The sequence below is a fragment of the Coffea arabica genome, chromosome 1e (genome assembly GCF_036785885.1).
Source record: "Coffea arabica cultivar ET-39 chromosome 1e, Coffea Arabica ET-39 HiFi, whole genome shotgun sequence".
NCBI classification, from domain to species: Eukaryota; Viridiplantae; Streptophyta; class Magnoliopsida; order Gentianales; family Rubiaceae; genus Coffea; species Coffea arabica.
This window is the reverse complement of record NC_092311.1, coordinates 57019537-57039992: the sequence shown is the minus strand read 5'-3', so window position 1 is coordinate 57039992 and position 20456 is coordinate 57019537. Positions and strand designations below refer to the sequence as shown.

The 20456-nt window shown below is 41.7% G+C and overlaps 1 protein-coding gene across 2 annotated transcripts; it reads right to left on the bottom strand.

The window, feature by feature from the left end:
* Positions 1 to 5123: 5123 nt before the first annotated feature.
* On the bottom strand, positions 5124 to 11386 carry LOC113717339 (probable indole-3-pyruvate monooxygenase YUCCA10). 2 transcript variants are annotated; one of them, XR_003454346.2, is made up of 5 exons: positions 10853 to 11386; positions 6758 to 9386; positions 6396 to 6632; positions 5769 to 5999; positions 5446 to 5657 (listed from the first exon to the last, which is right to left on the bottom strand). XR_003454346.2 is itself a non-coding variant. In XM_027242145.2 (4 exons), the coding sequence occupies exons 1-4, from the start codon at positions 7382 to 7384 to the stop codon at positions 5487 to 5489; spliced, it is 1158 nt and encodes a 385-aa protein (XP_027097946.2). In that variant the 5' UTR covers positions 7385 to 8413; the 3' UTR covers positions 5124 to 5486. The 2 variants fall into 2 exon arrangements, 1 of the variants encoding a protein (XP_027097946.2); XM_027242145.2 differs by lacking the exon at positions 10853 to 11386 and having other exon boundaries at positions 5124 to 5657; positions 5877 to 5999; positions 6758 to 8413.
* Between the last annotated feature and the right edge of the window lie 9070 nt (positions 11387 to 20456).

Genomic DNA, 20456 nt, shown 5'->3' with positions numbered 1-20456 from the left:
TTTTAAATATATTTACCCTTATATATATAATTAAAAATAAAAAATTTAGAATGATTATTCTTCTTTTTTTTTCATTTTAAGAGATCCAAAAATATAAAAATAAAAGGATTTTCTCAAATTTCTTTTTTCACACTTATTAATACTATGAAAAGAAAAAGAGATAGGAAAGAAGGAGATAGAAAATTAAATTTTGCAAAGAAAAAAAAGTCTATCATTATCGTATTAATTTAAGATTGTTAAGATCAGGATTGAAATCTGGTGGTAAATAGTAAAATGAAATAATTTTAAAATAATAAAAGTATTTAATTCTTTCTTATTTGTATTTTCTAAAAAAAATTTTGAGTTCTCTCTCTCTCTATCTCTCTCTCCTCCTCACCCTGCCCCTTCCGATCTTTCTATTTTTTTAATATTAATAAGATTGTCAAAAAGAAAGAAATTAATACTTTGACTTTTTTTTCTTGATACTAAAAAGGAGAAGAGCCACTCTAAATTTTTATTATTTTTGTTATACAAAGAGGATGGTACTTTCTTCTAAAGTTTTTAACTTGCTAAGTTGGCTTAATGGTAGGATAAATTGTCTAAAAAAAAACTCTATAGGGTAAATTGATATCGAGACTATAGTTTATGAGGGCAAAATGATAATAACTTTAAGGGCTAAACTTGTCTTTTTACTTTAATTAACAAACTCCGTTAAGTTTGACCGTTAGTCTTGAGAGTAAAATGACTAAAAAAGAACGTTAAGGGGGAAATTGATAGTGGTACCGAACGTTAAGGGGGTAAAGTGATAATAACCCTTTATTTTTTGAGTATGGTCGGGTTACTATTTATCTTAAAATAAGCCAGGACATTTGTTGCTTCAATCACAATCTTGAAAATCCACGTATACTATCTCAAAACAAAATATTATTTAAGCAAATTACGTGTGAAATCGTCCTCTACATGTCTCAATGAGCTGTGTTTAGTAGAAATTTGTTGGAAGAGATAAAGAATTACAGCAAGAATTTCAGGTGTCACGAGCCACCAATTTGTCTGTACGACATCACCTGGTGCCTCGCTGGGGTGGACACGACCAAGATGGGTTTGGTCCACCGTCCATTATTGGCCCATCCCTTTTGAGTCCATGCTTTTTGGAGTAAACTTTTTCTGAAGAAACAGTAGAGGAGGCCAGGCTAACATGCAGTCTTCTCAGGCACGTGGGATGCGATGCCTAATTATTGGATGGGTTTATGCCTTGAATCTTGGCTGGCCTTCCTGCTGCTTTACCACTATCACTGATACTAAATTATCATACCCCCAATCCGATGATTGGATGGAGCTAAATGGACTTACATTTTACGTTCCTGTTCCGTTGCAGACGTCGAGGCTTCTGATCAGAAGTTAAAAAGACCGCATTCGTACACAGATTTGACAAAGTCGTATGCTGCTCATGCCTCGTCTCCTCCGGGTAAAAGTTCAATCTTCTTTTGCACCGTTCTTCCCCTGAGGTTTAACCGACGAAGACGAAGCAAGCAAGCGAAGGTGTTAAATTTGTTCCCGTCAGCGAATACTGCTCATCAACGTCGGATGAAAGTTTTCAAGTCAGATACTTTAAAAACCTTAAGACAATTAAAACACTCCAAGAAGATGAAAAAACTCCAAGAAGATGAAGTGCCATCTGCTACTGTCGGTGCAGTAACATTTGGAATGCCTTCACCCAAACAAAATTGTCGACGAAGTTGTCGTTCTCGTGCTCATATATGGCGACATGAATTATATCGCGGGTTTGATTAAGAGTTAAGACAGGTGGTCAGGTAACATGGCGTGGCCCAGTTGCAGAGCTACCGGGGACGTGCAGATCATGGATGTGCCAAAAATTCGCAACTATTCAAGCTTCGTCCTAATGGATTCTACGTGACGTGTCAATTCTGGATTGATAGTAGTGGTAATAAATTAACCAATCATGCAATTTGGTTACCAGAGATCTAAGCACGTTGATCTCGTAATGGCCCTGCTCTTGATTTAAAATGAAAACAGCATAAACAACCAAATTCCCTTACGCACCACCCGGTGTAATAGTAGAAGCAAGCTGTTCAAGACTACTGATTTATAGAAGATGTTCAAAACAGCATCAAAGTTAGTTTCACTAAGTCGTAGATAGGGTGTTTCACGGTGATTGATCCATTTACTTCACGAGCTATAGAATTTCTTTATGTCCAAAGACGCAAGTCTGATCATCATCCAGACTCCAGACTCCAGACTCCAGTCTCCAGTCTCCAGAAAGCAAAGAAATAGTGCCACGGGGTTTTGTTGTGAATTACCTGGAAGAGCGGTAGAACAGCCAATCAGCAGCTGGTATCCGACTTTTACATGTAAAATAATTTCAGGTGAAGGGTAGGGCAGGGTAGGGGCACGCTCTTCCAAGCCTATCGGCAATTATTGCCACATTATCCAGCGGCTGTCACAACCATTAACACCAGGCCACGTGCATCACATCATGGTACTAAAGATTTCCAATCGTAAATCAAGATTTGCAAGATTCATTGTGAGACTCGCAATCACTCTGCTACCTGTAGGTCCAACCAAACCAACTGCAGGAATATCAGTAGTTGATGAATGTTTTCAAATTGACATGGTATTCTATCTGGCTCGCTTCGATGAGCATCTACTGAAATATGATTAGTTACAAGCACTAAAGATTTATATAAAATCATCGATACTTTGTGACCTTCCAACTGTAAATAGAATAATAGTATGGGATGCAGGAACTTCTCTTCGAAAACTGTAGCTTATATAACTTCCCTGTTGTCAAAGTGTCCAAATCTACTCTAACGTGATCAAATCCCTTTTTTACCAAGCTTGTTCTCCGTCATGGAAGTTCAAAAGCATGCCCTTGTTTTATGAGACTTATGTTGTTAATATTACGAACGTTCAAACTCTTAGAAGAGGAAAGCGGCGATGTATATTTGGACGAGAAGGAAGTGGCTAGAGGTGTGTGGGTATGCAAACGAAGCTTGATTGGTAAAGTCTGAGGGGGAGAAGCAAGCAAATATTGGAGGAGTCAAGAGCTTCGCGAGCAGCATGTGATCACAGGTGAGGAATCTGAGGGTAACGGAGATTGGTCGTAACTTATTCCACTTCATTTTTGAGAAGAAGAAGGATATTGAGCTAGTGATGAGTAGTAAGCCATGGATTTATGATGGTCAACCGTTAATTCTGCTGCAATGGAAAACTGGAGTGGAGAAAGATGAAGAAGCATTGAGCAAAACATTAATTTGGGTGCAAATATGGAATACACCCCTGCACTGGGTTACGAAGGAGGCGGGGAGAAAGGTTGGCAGTATTTTTCCCAAAGTGAGTGAGGTGATTATTCCGCAGAGTGGAGGGAAGAAAGGTAAACATCTAAAAATATTGGCTGAAATTGATCTGACTATGCCATTGCCTAGAGGGATTATGGTTAATGATACTGGTATTAAGAGGTGGATTTAGTTTAAATATGAAAAATGTCCAGACTTCTGTTTTGGTTGTGTATTGGTAGGTCATAGTGAAAGGAACTGTAGTAAAAGAGGAATGAATATAAGGATGGAACCTCAATATGGTAACTAGATGAGAGCTAGTTATCCTCAAAGTCCTAACAAGAGGAATAGGAATGGGGGTGGGACTGGAGGGGTTGAAGAAGAGAAATTCCAGACTCAGGACAGTAAGGAGGCAAAGAGAGGTGAGCAGAACCTGCTGTTAACCTATACGGAAGAATTCCACAAGGATAAGGAACTAAAACGAACTTCTGAGGGAAAGCTGACTATGGATGCTGATCTAATGAGTAGGAGAGGGAAAAGTGAGCTAGAGAAGAATGGGACAGAGGAAAGGAAGGCTGGGAAGGGAGAAGGGAGACAGGGGAAGAAAGGGTTAAGAATGATAGGGGGAAGGGCTATAAGAGGAGCAAAGGGGAGCAAGAGAGGGGACACAGAGGGAACAACATGATAGAGGGAGTGTGAAGGAAAACGATGAGGGAACATATGATCTGATATGGATTGATGGAGATCAAGGTGGGAATAAAGAGGATAGGATTGCAAAAGAGATGATAGAAAGGAGGGAAGGTATATTAACATTTGAGGGAGGGGAAGGGATAAAGAAATTAGGAAAGCAGAAAGGTAGGACGAAAGGAAATCAGATGGTGAGTAAGAAGTGGAAAAGATTGGTACTGGAGGTGAGCAGGAGGAAACCACTGGTTGAGGCTAACAAGGGAGTTGCTGGAATTGAGGAAAGGAAAAGGAAAGTGGAGATTATATGTTGGGAAGAAGATGAGGAGCAAGAAGGGAAGGAAAACTGGAAAAGAAGTAGAATTGAGAATGGAAGTAGTGATTGGATGGAACTTTCTGAGGGGTTGGAGCCCACCCTAAATAAGGCTCCAAGATCTGAATGAAGACTACGGTGTGGAACTGTCGAGGTGTGAAGAGCCCCTTGACAGTTTCCCAACTGAGAGAGGTCATTAGACTCCACTCTTCTTTACTAGTATTCTTGTCAGAAACAAGGAAGAAAAAAAACTACTTGAACAGTGTGAAGCATTGGATTAAATTGGACAATGTGTTTGTGGTTGATCCAGTTGGCAAGGCTGGGAGTTTGGCGATATTATGGAAAAGGGAGCTGCAGGTGAAAAAGGTTTTGTTTACAAGCTTCACTATTGAATTGCTGATAGAGGACAATGAAGCTAAGATAGATTGGTGGTGTATATGTACCTATGCTAGTTCAAGTGTCGGGGTTAGAAGAGAACAGTGGAAGGTTGCAACGAGAAGGAGTATACTGTGGGGTAAATATTGGGCTATAATGGGAGATCTTAATGACATTATCTCGAATAATGAAAAATGGGGAGGTACACAAAGGGTTAAGGTGAGATTTCAAGATTTTAACTCTTTCATAAATAGTAATGAACTGGTCGATGTTAGATATGAAGGAATTCCGTGCATCTGGAGTAATAATTTGGGGAATGAGGGAGAAGTGAAGGAGAGGATTGATAGGATATTGGGAACTGCTATGCTGGTGGCGAAGTAGCAAGAGTGGAGAAGAGTGAAATTTGAAACAGTTTGTATGCAGCTTGTGAATGAAATTAATAGAGAGGAAGATGATGTAATCATGTCCACAGTGGTGTCTGATATCAAGAAACTAAAATCCAACTTTGATAAATGTTGCTTTACCTTCACTAAAGGGTAAACATCTCTGTTAGTCATACATTAGCTAAGATGGCGATACATATGAAATGCTCAGCTGAATGGAAAGATAGCTTCTCAGGTTGGCTGCTTGAGCTTGTTCAAGCAGATTGTAAGGGTAGTTGCCCACCCTTTATGTAATCTGGTTAGAATATTAATAGAGTGTTGTTGTTTTGGGAAAAAAAAACACTTATTATCTGTAAGTCTTGATGTCTTTCCCAAAACCATTAACAGTTTCACTCTCTGTAAACCTTATACTAACAAATTTTGCAACATGTTGTAATTATAAATCTGGATATCGAGAAGTCACAACTGTAGAACCCGTTTGATATCATTGGCTATGTTTTGGGCATCCAGAGCAGCTCCATGCAATCCTCTTCTTGCCAAACCAGCGCAGTACAATCCCTTGGTACCCTTCCAGTTGTTAGGGAAGGCAGGTTTTGCAAATCCGTCGTCAGTCAGGAGATCATCAGCCCCCTGAGGCCGGTAGACGCCCACACACACACAAAAAAAGAAAAATAAGTACTAATCAGTAGTAATTGGATGGAGCAATCAGGGTTGTACTATAAATTGTCGTCCAGTACGTACGCATTCCGGGCCAGGTGGAGGTGGGGCAAATATTATGAAGATGTCAAGTTGAAGGAAGACGGGCAAGAAGTTCAAAAAGCAGCTGTGCAAGGCGAACTATAATTGTACCTGGAGCCACTTATTCGTCGATCTCTTAAAGCCGGTTGCAAAAATAATAGCATCAAATGGGTAAGACTTGCCATCCTCAAACACCACATCATTGCCTCCAAGACTTGCTACTGCCGGCAGTACCTGTTCATTTATTTATTTATTTTATGGTGTCAAAATTATAAGATTTTACAACATGCACGCTTCATACCGAAGGAATTTCGAACAATATGTACTTTTGTATCATCACTCTACATGAGTTGACATGTATCAGAACTGGAAAATGGAAATCATACACGCAAAGCCAGATGGCTACGTGCCCACTGATCCACGTCAATCCTGCAAATATGATTAAAATAGCAGTAACCCTTCTTTTTTTTTTTCTTTTTCTCCCTTGAAAAGATAGCATATGAAATCAAAATAATTAGAAGCAGAATTAATTTGCATAGTCCATTCGCTATCAGCTCATCTTACTATTGTACCGCGGTAAAAACGGTTCAATTAATGAAAGTGTCTTAAAATCATCGCGCAATACTGCACCTGAATCTCGCCGGATTTGATTTTCTGACAGGTTCCCACGTCAATGACGGGGAACTTGCCGTACTTGATTTTCATGGTGAAGGGACCTTCCTCTGGCCTTTTGATTCCGTACCTGGACAAGTCTCCTCCGTACCACAGCTTGCTCAGCATCACCACCAGCCAGTCAACCGTATTCAGAGAAAAATATTTCAACAAAGCCGGTCCTATGTATACCATTCCCCTTGACAGAATGTGAAGCTGCATGTATCACAACCAACCCATTCAAGCATCCAATACTACTCACCAGGGTAACTAAATACTCCTATGTGGTCACGTCCCAAATGAATAAAATGGAAAAAAGAGAGAGAGAGAGAGTGGCCTACCGGGCTACGGACGGCGATGGAGGTCTTCGCACCGTAGTTTGATAGATCAAATGCAATTTCCATACCAGAATTTCCAGACCCCACAACCAAAACATTCTTGTTCTCATAGGACTTGCCGTTTTTATATCGGGTGCTGTGGAGGACCTCGCCCAGGTAAGTGTTGAGACCTTCAAGCTGCGGGATGAATGCATCGGCGGTTTCTCCCGTGGCCACCACCAAGCACTTGCTGGAATACTCCTCCATCTCCTCGGAATCGGAAGAACCCAAATTCCTGGCCTTGACAATCCATGCTTCGGCGGCTTCATCGTACTGCGCCGACTCCACCGATCTTTGGTACAAGGGACAAATGTTGAAATGGGAGACGTAGTCGTCTAAATAACGCAAGAACTGGTCTCTGGGCACGTAAGTCGGGTAGGTGGTCGGGAACGGCTTGAGAGGAAGTTGACAGAACTGTTTAGCCAGGTGAAGATGAAGGCGGTCGTAGGAATATTTCTTCCACAAGGAAGCAAAACAATCTTCTCTCTCAAGGACTAGGTTTGGAATGGAAAGGTTGTTCAAGCATGCTGCAGTTGCAAGCCCCGATGGCCCAGCTCCCACTACTATTACCACTTGTTCTTTGGTTGCCATGGCTTAGAGGAATATGGCTGGCCTTGACAAACAAGTACTACAAGTGATGTTTAACCTGAGTAGTATCCATCAAAATCTAGAACCCCCCACCATCACCATCACCATCACCGTCACCGTCACCGTCACCGTCACCATCAAGATAGTGTACGTATTACATCTCATTGGGATGAGGATGCTTGTGAGTGCTGTAATCATCCATGGCCACAAGAAAATGAACACCTATTTTTGTTTTTTTGGAGAGGTGGAGGATTTGCCCGACTCGACTCAATTTCCATTCGAGAATTCCCATTTCACCATGCAGTCGCATCGAGTTTCTCATCGGCGGCTTGAAAATATTGTACATTGTGTCGTTGTTTTCTTCTTTTCTTCCGTGTATACTTTTACCACTTCTTCTATGCCAAACACGTTTAAACGTGGAATACGTGGTATACACTTGCAAGGCGTACTCATAATTTTGTCATAATATAGTATATATGCCATAACATTATTATTTACTCGCCTCAGTTACCATACATCTGTCATACTCATTCATTATTATATCGTTTTAGTCGTATGTATAAGGGGTGAAGGATAAATTGGATGATTTAAGGAAGGGAGTGTAAGTGAGAAATCTTTGATTCAAATCTTTTTATTTACACTATTTATATATATATATATATATATATATACAAGTCTTGCTTGTATAAGAATACAAGTATAATTCTATTGGCTAGAAGGATATGATTTGCCTTTGATTTGTGCAAGAGATGGTATACAACCAACTGCAAGGCATAATATAGCATATAATTGCTATCCATATAATTTTGCCTTAGCTACAATAATATATACTAGTATCTACTTGCAAGGCGTACTGGGGGGATTTGTGGAAAACAAACGGGCCACGTTTTCCTCTACAAACGGGCCACGAATGCATGTTAAATATACAGGAAATAGGAACTGAAATTTAATTTCATAATAGAAGGAAGAAATATGCATCTAGGTCGCTAATATACAGACCCGGCATGTGTGCATTATTATTATAACATACATATATATATATATATATATATATATATATATATATATACACACACACACACATATATATTGTTCCCAGCAAAGTCCTAATCTTTCATTGTCAGGAATACTGCAATTGGTGATTAAACTTGTGAAATCGCTTGAACATCATGATAATGTCATCAACCCTGTTTTACCATCCTTGGGAATGTTGGGTGGTAAGTAGAAAGTAGTAGAAGAAGAGGTAGGTATAGATCTCAGGGGAAAGAAAGAGGGAGGATACCTGAAAGACACAACGGGGTTTGGGGGAGCTTTTGTTTTTTTGGGGAGAGGGGGGAAGGGGTTTGGGAAGTAACAGAACGGCATAATTTTCCAGAAAATATAAATGGTTCAGGTCCTCTTGGCAGAATAACTGCAGGCCAGAACTATTCAGAAAACTAATGTTGGTGACTCGTCATTTGCATTTCTAATCACAACAACATTCATGCCAGAAATGGATAAACTGATTTCATAATTTCCACCGCCTGTCCTTAATAATGTTAATGAAAACATTCCGTATTGCAGTCAAGGATTGTATGACATTTAACTCAGACCCCCATCCATAGACAAGAAATAACGTCAGATTTTTAAGGTGCAGATACTTGCAGTAATGTCATTCTGTATTTTTTATCAGCATACCTTTCAATATGCTGCAACAACCAATGATGTTAGAGATGTGCTTCTTTCTAGCCAGGAATCTAATCCTGCTGTATCCGTTGAATTATGAGATCAACAGCTGCATTTGCTGATGAAAACGCTCCATGAAAGCTCTCCTGATAGGATACAGAACCCAATTCCTGAGCCATTTCCAACAATATTTCGCCCAGGTCAGTTTTTTTCTCCATCAACGACTTGTAAAATGAGTGGCTAGCAACCTCGCTAATTTTGATGTTCGTTTCCTCAGGACAGTATTCATCATCCAACCACTTATGAAGAGTCACCCTTAGCCATTCTGATTCCTGCACTTCTATGATACACAACCATTAACCATGTTTCCATAAAGGGCAGGAAACCATGGAATCACAAATAGCAATCCATAAACATTTGAAATTGACGATGGATTGCAACTCCTCTCCAACAAGAGCTTCTAATTATTCAAAGCAAAAACGAGATCGCTTGGTGGCCAAGAGATAATTTATAGAATCGAGGATGGATTTTTAACCAGAAAGTCCACAAGTGTTACAGTTCTCTCTCAATTCTAAAAGCTAGGGATGCCATGGTGACTGAGAGATTTTCTTTCTCTATTTTTGTCCAATCGAAATAGGCACTAAAAAATTGTTCTACATGCAAATTTGCAAGAAAGATGTACATTTAGTTCGCAAGATATATCGAACCTGCCAGTTCTAAAATAATGCTAATACCTGAAAACATTCAGACATATCAATAGCAGACTAGCCATCTAATGATATGTAGAAACCAACCCATGTTGTTACAAGTTTAAATACAGAAACTTCGTGGCAACCAATGTTCAATGAAGATCCAAAAGCTTTCCACACAAATTGATCATTGAAAAACTTAAAATGTAGAAGAGTGGCTCTCATCACCATCCTTTGTGCGCCAGAGTGAAAATTGATTAAAAAAAGATCTTCTAAACATGATTGATCTTAATGGAGAAGAAGAGAAGAAGAAGAGGATAGCACAACAAATTGTAGAGAGCAAAAGAACCCACGAGGAGTCACATTACAATGGATTTTTTTTTTTTTTTTCAAACAAAAGGCATAGGATAAGAATCGCTACGCATTGAGACGCGTCTTTGGTCGATTTAGGATAAAAGTGAAAGGCAAGCCACCACTATCAACTGTCATCTCCAGTCATCCAGCTAAAGCAAATAAGAAAAGCATTATGGAAGCGCGTCTTAGGGAAGAGCTGGGCGAGACAGAGGCTTTGACTAAACAAAGTAAAAAGAAGAAAACAAGGAAGAAACCGATAAACTGCATCAAGGGATGAGCAAGTCATGCAACCTTATCCTCTAATTTATTCAAGTAAACGAGCCATTTCGGTCATTTCACGATCAAGACGAAGATGTGTTTTTTTTTTTTTTTTTGCGTCTTTTGTGATGAAAGGAGAAATAACGAGCTAAATTATAAGCCCGCCAGAAGGCTCAATCCATCATTGCTACACCCAAATCAAATTTTCACCCTCTCACTTAGCAGCATACATTCAATCATTTAAACAGGCGTACAAGGGAAATAAACAGAAAAAATGCCATACTTAGAAATGAAAGAAAGAATTGTAGGCGCTGTATCAGTACAATTATGCAATTAACTGAGTAGTATCGCCATAATTAATTAACCCAATGCCCCACCCCAAGTAGACCCAGTATGGGTACTTGATTGAGTCACAAACCATCCACAGACACCCATAACAGTGAACGAACATTAAATCTTGCGACGAAGAATTAAAAAAGAAACAAAGAAAACAAAACATATTTACCTCCAAGGCTTGCGAAGGGTCTAACCAACTGCTTGGGACCCTAAGGTGTTGAACAGAATCTTCTTCTGGGTCGCCTTCTATATTGTACTGGGTGTTTGAAGGAGAAAGAAGACTTGGAAATCTGGAAAGTCGGAGCTCATGTTTGTGATGGAATTTGGGTTTAAAATAAAGAATCAGGCTGCCCGAGTTTCCTATTTTATAATGGCCTACATACTTTAGCTCTGCCATTATCAGGGTTGGATTTGAGAATAACACCGAACCCATTTCTCAGAACAATCTGTGATAACTTTTTTCCTCGGACCTTTTTTCGCGGGTTTTAGGACAGAGCAGAAAAACAATTTGCTGGCGGGAGAAAAAGAGGAACACAGAAGAAACCGAGAATTGCACTGACATATGGCGTGTCAATTTCTTTGGACGAACGCTCCCGCGATAATTTTAGATAAGGGAGCAAAGTCAAATAAACTGGCAGCATTTATGAAGCTCGTTGGCGAGTAGCGGACCGATGGTGTTAGCTTAGCGGTGTCTGGTGATCTTTGAAATAGGGCCGTAATCGAGCCGAATCGGACGCAAGTATTGTTGTACTTAAATTCAAATGAATAGTAAAAATGGAATTCGAACTCAAACTCGAATTCGAAAAATGGTTCGAAAACTCAATATCGATTCAATTATACTCGTTTTCTTGCAGGTATGATCGAAGTCAAGTATTTAACTCAACTAAAAGAGTAATTATGGTAATTTATATAACTTTCAAGCCTAAAAGAGTAAAATTATAATAACTAAATATATAATTTTAATTAATTTTTTTGTACTCGGTAAGGCTCCACGAGCCACCGAACTTGAAAAATCAATACTCGAACCGAACTTGAATAATTATTGAGTTGCTCACGCTCAATTCACACTCAGTTTTGACCTGGTGCGAGTCATACTTTTGACCGAGTTGCTCGTGAATAATTCGATTCGTTACATCCCTACTTTGAAGTAAAAGGTGAATATCAAATTTTTGTCAAATTCCAATGTTTAAAATTTGAGATGACTCATTGAACCGAAAAACTTATCGAGTCACGGATTACTGATTCAACCATTAAGTTGGCCATTATCAAAGCATAGCATCATAAATAAACAAAAAATATATTATATATTACTACTTTTTATCATATCTACAATCTGTACATCCCTCTATGGAGGATTAAACACATGATCATCTATACTATATATAAAGCTTCAGGATGAGGTTTGCGATTAATATTGAGATTAACATTTATCGTCATTTTATGAATTTTTTTCATCCTTATCTATACTACATATAAAGCCTGACAAATGGGTTTGGGACTAACATTTGAGTTAACATTTATTGTCATTTTATAAATTTCTTTTTTCATCCTTATAAAATTTGCTTTTACTTTAATCATATATAACTATTTTTACTTTTAACTTTTTAACTATGTTTTTTCAACATAACTGCCCCTAAATATTATAACTATCAATATAAAATTGTTTTATGAAAAATTAAAGTTTGTTTCAATAAAAAAAATTTTATTTAAAATATATAACAATAAATAAAATATATTTTTTGATTGCACACACATTGAGTGTGCATTAAGAACAGTAAGTATAATCCTTTTGCTATTAAGTTTATAATAAAACAAACTAAAAGAAAAGTAAAAATACAAAGCAAAATAAAAGAAAAGCAAAGAAAATTAAGAGCCGCAAGTATATCATTGGGACGAGCTTGACACCAAGAAACAAGAATCTTATTTTAGAAAATTATTAAATTGCAAAGTAAAATAAAAATCATATATTAAGAAATCAAATTTGTGCACATAGTTTAGGCACAAAACGGAATTTTGTTGGAGGAATTTGAGAGATTGATGGTGATATGATGAAGAAATGGATGATTAGTATGAGAGGAATTTGAAGGAAATTTAGTAAAAAAATTAGAAATAAAAAAAAGGAATAACATTGAAGTCTTGTGTCTGGACTTTAGTCAACTATAAACTGGGCCTATCTAATTAGTCTCTTGGTTATTTTTCCTTTTTTAACTTTTTGACCTTTTTTTAAACCAATTGAATGGACTGAATTGGTTTAGCAAAAACTGTTTTTTTTGGTCATGGGTTTCCTTGCATATGTTATGTCATGCTACAAACTTCTAAAGGAGTTATGTAAGTGCATTGGAAGAGAAATGGCAAAGTTCTGGTGGGAAAGTAATAGAGAGAAAAGGAAGATACATTGGATAGGGTGGGGAAAGCTGTCTGAAGCAAAACAGAATGGGGGCTTGGGCTTTAGAGATTTAGAAAACTTCAATCAGGCACGTCTGGCTAAGCAGCTATAGACGATACTTACAAGGCCAAATTTATTGGTGAGTAAGATCCTTAAAGCCAGATATTTCAAAGACGTTTCAATCTGAAAAATGAAAAGGAAAAGCACTAATTCTTGGTGCTGGAGAAGCATTTTAAGTGCAAGTCCTTTATTGGAGAAAGGGGTGAGGAAAAGGGTGGGAGATAGGAAAACAATAGATATCTGGAATGACAGATGGATTTCAGGGGTGGCAAGAGGGAAGGTGAGCACACAAAGAAACCCATAACTGGGATTGTGTAAGGTTAGTGAACTGATTAAAGATGGCAATTGGAATGATGAGCTACTGAAAAAAGTGTTTGTTGAGGAGGATAGGGAGAGTATTATGAAGATCCCTTTAAGTCTTAAGGAAACAAAAGACAGGCTATTATGGGCATATTCTGCCTCTGGGGAATACATAGTTAAGTTTGGATATAAAGCTGCAAAGGGAAGCATGGCAGGAAGAAATAAGAAGGAGAACAATGAGGAATCAGGAAGTAGGAATGAGGTTAATGCTAAAGAATGGAAGGTATTATGGAATCTAAAAATGAAGCAAAAATTAAAACATTTTATTTGGAAATGCATGAAGGGCATCCTACCAGTCAATGAAGGAATCAAGGCTAGAAGCATGAAAGGCAATCCATTATGTAAATGTTGTGGTATATACTCATAATCGATAGAACATATGCTGTTTCTATACAGTTATGCAGAGGCAATTTGGAAAGTTGCACCAATACAATGGGATGGGTTGGATAACTTGAAAGGAAATTTTTGGCTTTCGTGGTCTGAGTTGGTGGAAGTAACTGCACAGGAGAAGGGGTAAGAGCATATTACATTCACAGTCAACCTATTATGACGAATTTGGAAGGCTAGGAATGAGATAAATTTCAATGGGAATGGGAGATGTCCACTGACAGTAGTGAATAGAGCACTGGTAGATTGGAAGGAATACCAAAAAACTCAAGAAAAAGAAAAGAAGGAAGAGATGGAGTTACAACATATGGAGGGGAAACCAAGGAGATGGCATGCTCCTAACAAAGGATGAATTAAGTTGAATACAGAAGCAGCACTGAACCAACAGACCAAAAAAACAGGCTGGGGAATTGTTGCTAGAGATTGGAAGGGAAAGCTGCTTCTACCTAGGCATGTTCCTCATTTACGTGTACTGAACCAAAACTTGAGGAAGAACTGGCAATCCGAACTGCAATGGTTAAAGCAGCACTGGAAGGATGGGAAAGAATCATCATACAGTCCGACTGCAAGGCCATAATAGACAAGATAGAAAAGGACATAGAGGATGTGGTTATCTCCACAATTCTACCAGATATAAAGCTGCTAAAATATAATTTTGAGAAATGTCGTTTCTCCTTTGTTAGAAGGGAGATAAACTCTATTAGTCATGGCTTAGCAAGATTTGTTCTAAATTTAAAAGTAGTTGCATATTGGAAAGTTAGTTTTCCAGTTTGGTTGCTTGAGACTGTTCAAGCAGACGTGGAGGAGCAGTTGCTTTAGGTTATGCAATCTGTTGTTTGTTAATGAAATGTTGCCGTTTTGACAAAAAAAAAATCTCACTCAATTTGAGGCATAACTTGACTAGAATAGTTACTTGATCAATAGTTCAATCATTTCAACTGGGCGGTCTAGGTAGGTTTTAAAACATATTCATGTATATAAAAGAAATAAAAATATTATTCTCACCTACTCACAATTTCTATGAACTCACTTGAATATTTTAAATCATTGAATTTTGCCATTAATCAATGCTTATTTTATGTGATTGCTTTTTTTTTTTTCCTAACCACTCTAACCTAATGAACTTGAGAATAAGAGGAGCTTGGAAGGATTAGAGAGGTGATTAGTTTGCATTTTGAAATCGGAATTATAAACTTCACATCTTAACTTTGGTTTTTACCACCCATATGTTTTGGTTTAAAAGTGAAAGATTTTTCATTCAACTAAAGAATTAATCAATTTGAATCTTGAGGTAAAAATGATAAATAATAGAGAGCAAAATCTACTACTTTCATTTTTACTAAATGATTCTTGTAGCAGTTCACCAAATATTGAGTATGAGCATTGAGGATGGCCCTTCCAGCCCGGGTAGCCGAAAGGCTCACCTCGGGTTTCCACCTCGGTGGTCATCCGTGGGGTTGACACCCCACCACCTCATCACCTCGATTAGCATCGTAGCCGAGGTGGCCCCTGGACATCCGACGTCAGTGTAAATGCTGGATGTGACCTCTGGCACTTCTGAAGCCTGACAGAAAGCTGTCCTGACACGCCGCCTGAACATGACCAACATCCCATCATGTCTTGTCATAGAGACCGGTCAAGTCCACCGGATGCACTGACCGTATCAGATCTCTAGGGACCTGTGATGGTAGTTCTTCTCTCTTATCCGTCCCCTATAAATACTGAACACCTCTACTAAGAAGGGGGATGACCAATTTCTGATAACAACTACCCCACTCTATTATCTTACTCCTCTCAATACCGAACTAACTTAAATTTCGGAGATACACCGGGGGATCCAGTCCCCCTTTTGTTTGACCTAAGCAGGTGATCTCGTCCAAGTGGCCCACCCAAGGTAGAAGCACTTTTTCAGCTCGGGTGACTCACTCCAGCTCGGTACACCCTTCGACAAGACCGAGCCGAGTCCCGTAAGTTTCAACGTAAAGCAGCTCGGTGCATCACTCCGGAAGAAGGCGACAGGATTCTTCAAGACATTCATGAGGGACTCTGTGGTGCTCACGTCGGTTTCAGGATACTCGTGAAAAAAGCTTTGTTACTCGGGTACTTTTGGCCCACTATGAGGGTGGATGCCCAAGTCATGGTTCTTTGTTGCCATTCTTGTCAGCACCATGCCCCTGAGTACCACCAACCGACTAATCTAATGATCCCTATCACCTCGCCATGGCCATTCGAGCAATGGGGGACTGACATAATCGGTCCATTCCCCAGAGCTCAGGGCAATTATGCCTATGTGGTGGTAGCAGTGGACTACTTCACCAAATGGGTCGAGACCGAGCCCTTGAAGAATATCACTGGGTCGGCGGTCCAAAAATTCTTCTGGAAGAACGTGGTTTGTCGCTTCGGCCTACCCCGGGTCGTCATCTCGGATAACGGCCGGCAGTTCGCCGACAATCCTTTCAAGGCCTGGTGTGAAAATCTCGGGATCAAACAACACTTCACCTCGGTTAGACACCCCCAAGCTAACGGACAAGGCAAAAATTTCAACCGAACCCTCCTCCATGGCCTTAAGACTAGGCTCCACCAGGGTGGATCGTCATGGATGGAAGAGCTTCCTAGTGTGCTGTGGTCATACCGAACTACGCCGAGGTCGGCCACCAAGGAAACTCCTTTCTCCCTGACTTATGGATCTGAGGCTGTCGTTCCGGCCGAGTTTATTACACCCAATCCACGGATGGCCGCGTACGCTGCTGAAGTCAACGAAGAGGAGCGGCGAGTTGACCTCGACCTTGCCGAAGAGAAGCGCGATATGGCCGCAGCCAAGGTTGCTACCTATAAAAATATCCTAGTTAGCTATTACAATGCTCGGGTCAAACACCTAAGGTTCAGTCCGGGAGATCTCGTACTCCGGAAGAACTCGGTTAGACGAGCTGAACCCCAGGAAAAACTTAGTCCCAAGTGGGAGGGACCCTACCGTGTTGTTGAGTCCAGCCAAAATGGATATTGTAGGTTAGCTTACCGAGATGGTTCGCGGGTGCCCCGAACTTGGCATGCTGAGAATCTTAAATTGTATTTCCCTTGAAGGGGTACGTATTGTTAAATCTCATTTCATTGTTATTTCTCGCTTATTCTCATTTATCTTAAGTGAAAAATAAGGGGACAGAACAGTAGCCAAACGAAGAAAAAGAAAAAGAAAATCGAACTCAATTAGCAAAAAAGCAAAAATACGTAAGAAAAGCCGATTCCATTGAAGTATGAAAAAGCAACAAGCCGAGATCATATGCGACCTCGGCTCATGGTTACAAAAGTGGATGGATGAAGTCATTCATGACCTCGGCCCACCTATTACAAAAGTGAGTGCCTCTAAGCATTTCCTATCCCGGCACTCTGTCCTCCAGTTTCACCCCCCGCTTCGGCATCTTGCTGCGCCTTAGCTCCTTCGCCGGCCTGACCTCCTTCAGCTTCTTTACCGGTTTGACTCCTTTCAGCACTATCCTCATCCAACTCAAATTCTAGGAGCCATTTGTTGAAATCATCCCTTACCTCGACTAGGTCCTTTCCAGCCTGAATACCCTCAATTATGCGGTCACAAAGTTCCTTAGCATCCTCATTGTAGTGCGAGGTGCTCTGAAGGGACTCCAGCTGCTCAGAGGAGAGGAAGGGTGCTGCCTCGGTGATGGCCGATGTATAGCCAAGCATGAAGCTCGGCCGGGTGAGCTCGCCGAGGTCACGGGTGAAGGACTCTGACTTGCGGAACGCCTCCACGGCCGTAGCCCCGGCTGTGTCGATGGCCTCTTTGGACGATTGTGCTTCTTGAGCTCTCTTGTCTTTCTCCTCGTCAAGGGCGGTGAGCAAAGAGTTTCTCTCAACTGCGGCTTTTTCCCTTTCTGCCTCGGCTTTGTCTCGCTCCTGCTCGGTGGCCTTTAGCTTCTCTTCCAGGTCAGCAATCTTTTTCTGGAGCTCGGCTGGTGACTCATAAGTTTCTACGAAGTCCCCGAAGCGTTGATACATCTCAGCAAGGAACACCGTGGTGGAGGCCCAGGAAACCGCGGCGCCCTGCATCAGCTCGGCTGGATTGAGCTTCCTGGTGTAAGTGTTGTCCCGCGGTAAGACTGAGTTCACCAGGAGCTCGTGCGTGACCTGGGGATTTTTGCAGCCGTCATTCACATTAACTTCCCACTCCGGGCAAAATTGTGCCCCGGAGTGCCTCTTGTCTTCCCCGGCTGCGAAAGAGGGCACATTGTGGAGGTTGAATAATGATGACCCCGAGATGGGGTTACCCTGGAGTATGGTCGCACCTCGACCTCGACCCCGAGGTGGAGAGACCACCGTGACTCCTTGGGAAGGAATTCCCACCGGGATGGATGAAGTCTTGGATCTGCCAGGCGTGCCCGAGGTGTGCGAGCCCTCGCCTACGATCACCACGGCGGGTTTGCGAGTGCCTGCCGCCGCAGTAGTCTTCTTAGCCACCCTGGAAGAGGTCTCGATAGCGTCCTTGCGCTTCTTTGATGGCCTCTTCGCCACCTCGACCTCCCCCGAAGTAATCAGGTCGGAAAGTTTTGTCACTGCAAAGAGTGAAACAGAGTCAGTTAGAATTCAAAAGGAATAAATAAAGAAGGGCAATGGAAAAGTACAAGGTATCTTGAGCCTAGAAGATAATAAAATGGGGTGATCCGGGTTGATCAAGACTCGACTGAGCCCTCCTTCCACGAGCACGTTCTCAGGGAAGTCCCAACAGTTAATCTTGAGGCCCGACCCCGTCAGTTCTTGGAAGTTACGTTCTTCCAGTTTGCCCGGGGAGGTATCTTTGACCGAGGTGGGAGGCCTCCACCAGAATCTTCCAGGAAAGTCCTCAGCCGGGACGAACATGAAGTTCTTCTTTCACTCCTTTATCGAGCTCGGAGCATCATACACCAACTTCGGAACCTTGTTCCCGAAGTAAAACCAACCCTTTTCACTTCCGCTATTCTTAAGTGAATAGCAACGGCGGAAGAGGTTGACGGTGGCCTCAATCTTCTGATGTCGGCAAAGCAGTTGGAAGCCGACTAGGACACGGACTGCGTTCGGGATGAGTTGAGTGATCCTCACCCCCAGTACCTCAAGCAATCCCTAAGAAACCTTGTGGTCGGCACTCTGAGCCCGGCCTCCAACTGTTCCACGTATATTGCCACCCTTCCCTTCGGTGGCAGCGCGGCAGATTGGTTCGGCTGGGATACGTAGATGCTGTAGTCCTTTCTCCAGGGGTATTTGCGAATCACCCCGGATACGGAGGCTTGTGACATAGCACTGATGAAGGCTGGCATCTGACCATAGTTCATCGTTGCCACGTTTGGTGGAGTGGAAGGCTCCTGCACACCTTCGTCCCTGGAGACCTCATTCTCGAGGTCATCATTGTACAGGACCTCAGGATCCACTTCAATCTCCTCGGCCTCCTCTTCCATAGCTTCAGCTCGGTGGGACGCCTCAGCGCCTCCTTCCCCGGCGTCGGCTGCAGTTCTCACCTCGGACGGACCGGGCCTCTTCGCCTCAGCACCTCCGCCATCAGACCCGGTCCTTTCCTCGGAGGGGTCAGGCCTCTCTGTTTCGGCGAAATCAGGCCTCACCGTCTCCTTGTGCGTGCGAGCTGTTCTAGCCATTGTAATAAAAGAAAAAGAAGTGAACTTACTTAGGGACTGTGAAGTGAAGAGATTGCTGAAGAAGATTTAGAAATGATTGCCGAAGTGAGAAGACGAAGTGATGAAGCTCTGGAGTGATTTCTAATTTTCGGAAAAGCATGGAACGGTAAAAAGAAGCCCCTATTTATAGGCGACAGGGGGAAGCCGGAGAGGCGCGACCCTTGGGGTTCCCTGAGGCCCTCTTTCTCTCCCCTCATTAATGAGGATACTGTTCAGCTGACACTCGATTTTCGAATCCGACGCTAAAGCTGACACCCATCTTCTCACTCGTTTCTCAGTCCCATCCACACAGTATCGACGTGTCCCTGCAATATTTCGTGTTCCACGTGCTCGTCAACTTCGGAAAGATACGACCTCGGATGATGACGACCCCGCCCTTCCCGAAGCTTGGGGGGCTTAGTGAGGATGACCCTTCCAGCCCGGGTAGCCGAAAGGCTCACCTCGGGTTTCCACCTCGGTGGTCATCCGTGGGGTTGACACCCCACCACCTCATCACCTCAGTTAGCATCGTAGCCGAGGTGGCTCCTGGACATCCGACGTCAGTGTAAATGCTGGATGTGACCTCTGGCACTTCTGACGCCTGACAGAAAGCTACCCTGACACGCCGCCTGAACATGACCAACGTCCCATCATGTCTTGTCATAGAGACCGGTCAAGTCCACCGGATGCACTGACCGTATCAGATCTCTAGGGACCTGTGATGGTAGTTCTTCTCTCCCATCCGTCCCCTATAAATACTGAACACCTCTACTAAGAAGGGGGATGACCAATTTCTGGTAACAACTACCCCACTCTGTTATCTTACTCCTCTCAATACCGAACTAACTTAAGTTTCGGAGATACACCGGGGGATCCAGCCCCCCTTTTGTTTGACCTAAGCAGGTGATCTCGTCCAAGTGGCCCACCCA

Bases quoted from the DNA above. Each gene is read 5' to 3' on its own strand.
- LOC113717339 (XM_027242145.2), bottom strand. From the start codon at position 7,384: ATGGCAACCAAAGAACAAGTGGTAATAGTAGTGGGAGCTGGGCCATCG. The intron at 6,633-6,757 runs GTAGGCCACTCT...TGATACATGCAG, and splicing joins CCATCGCCGTCCGTAGCCCG to CTTCACATTCTGTCAAGGGG. The intron at 6,000-6,395 runs GTGCAGTATTGC...ATAAATGAACAG, and splicing joins TCAAATCCGGCGAGATTCAG to GTACTGCCGGCAGTAGCAAG.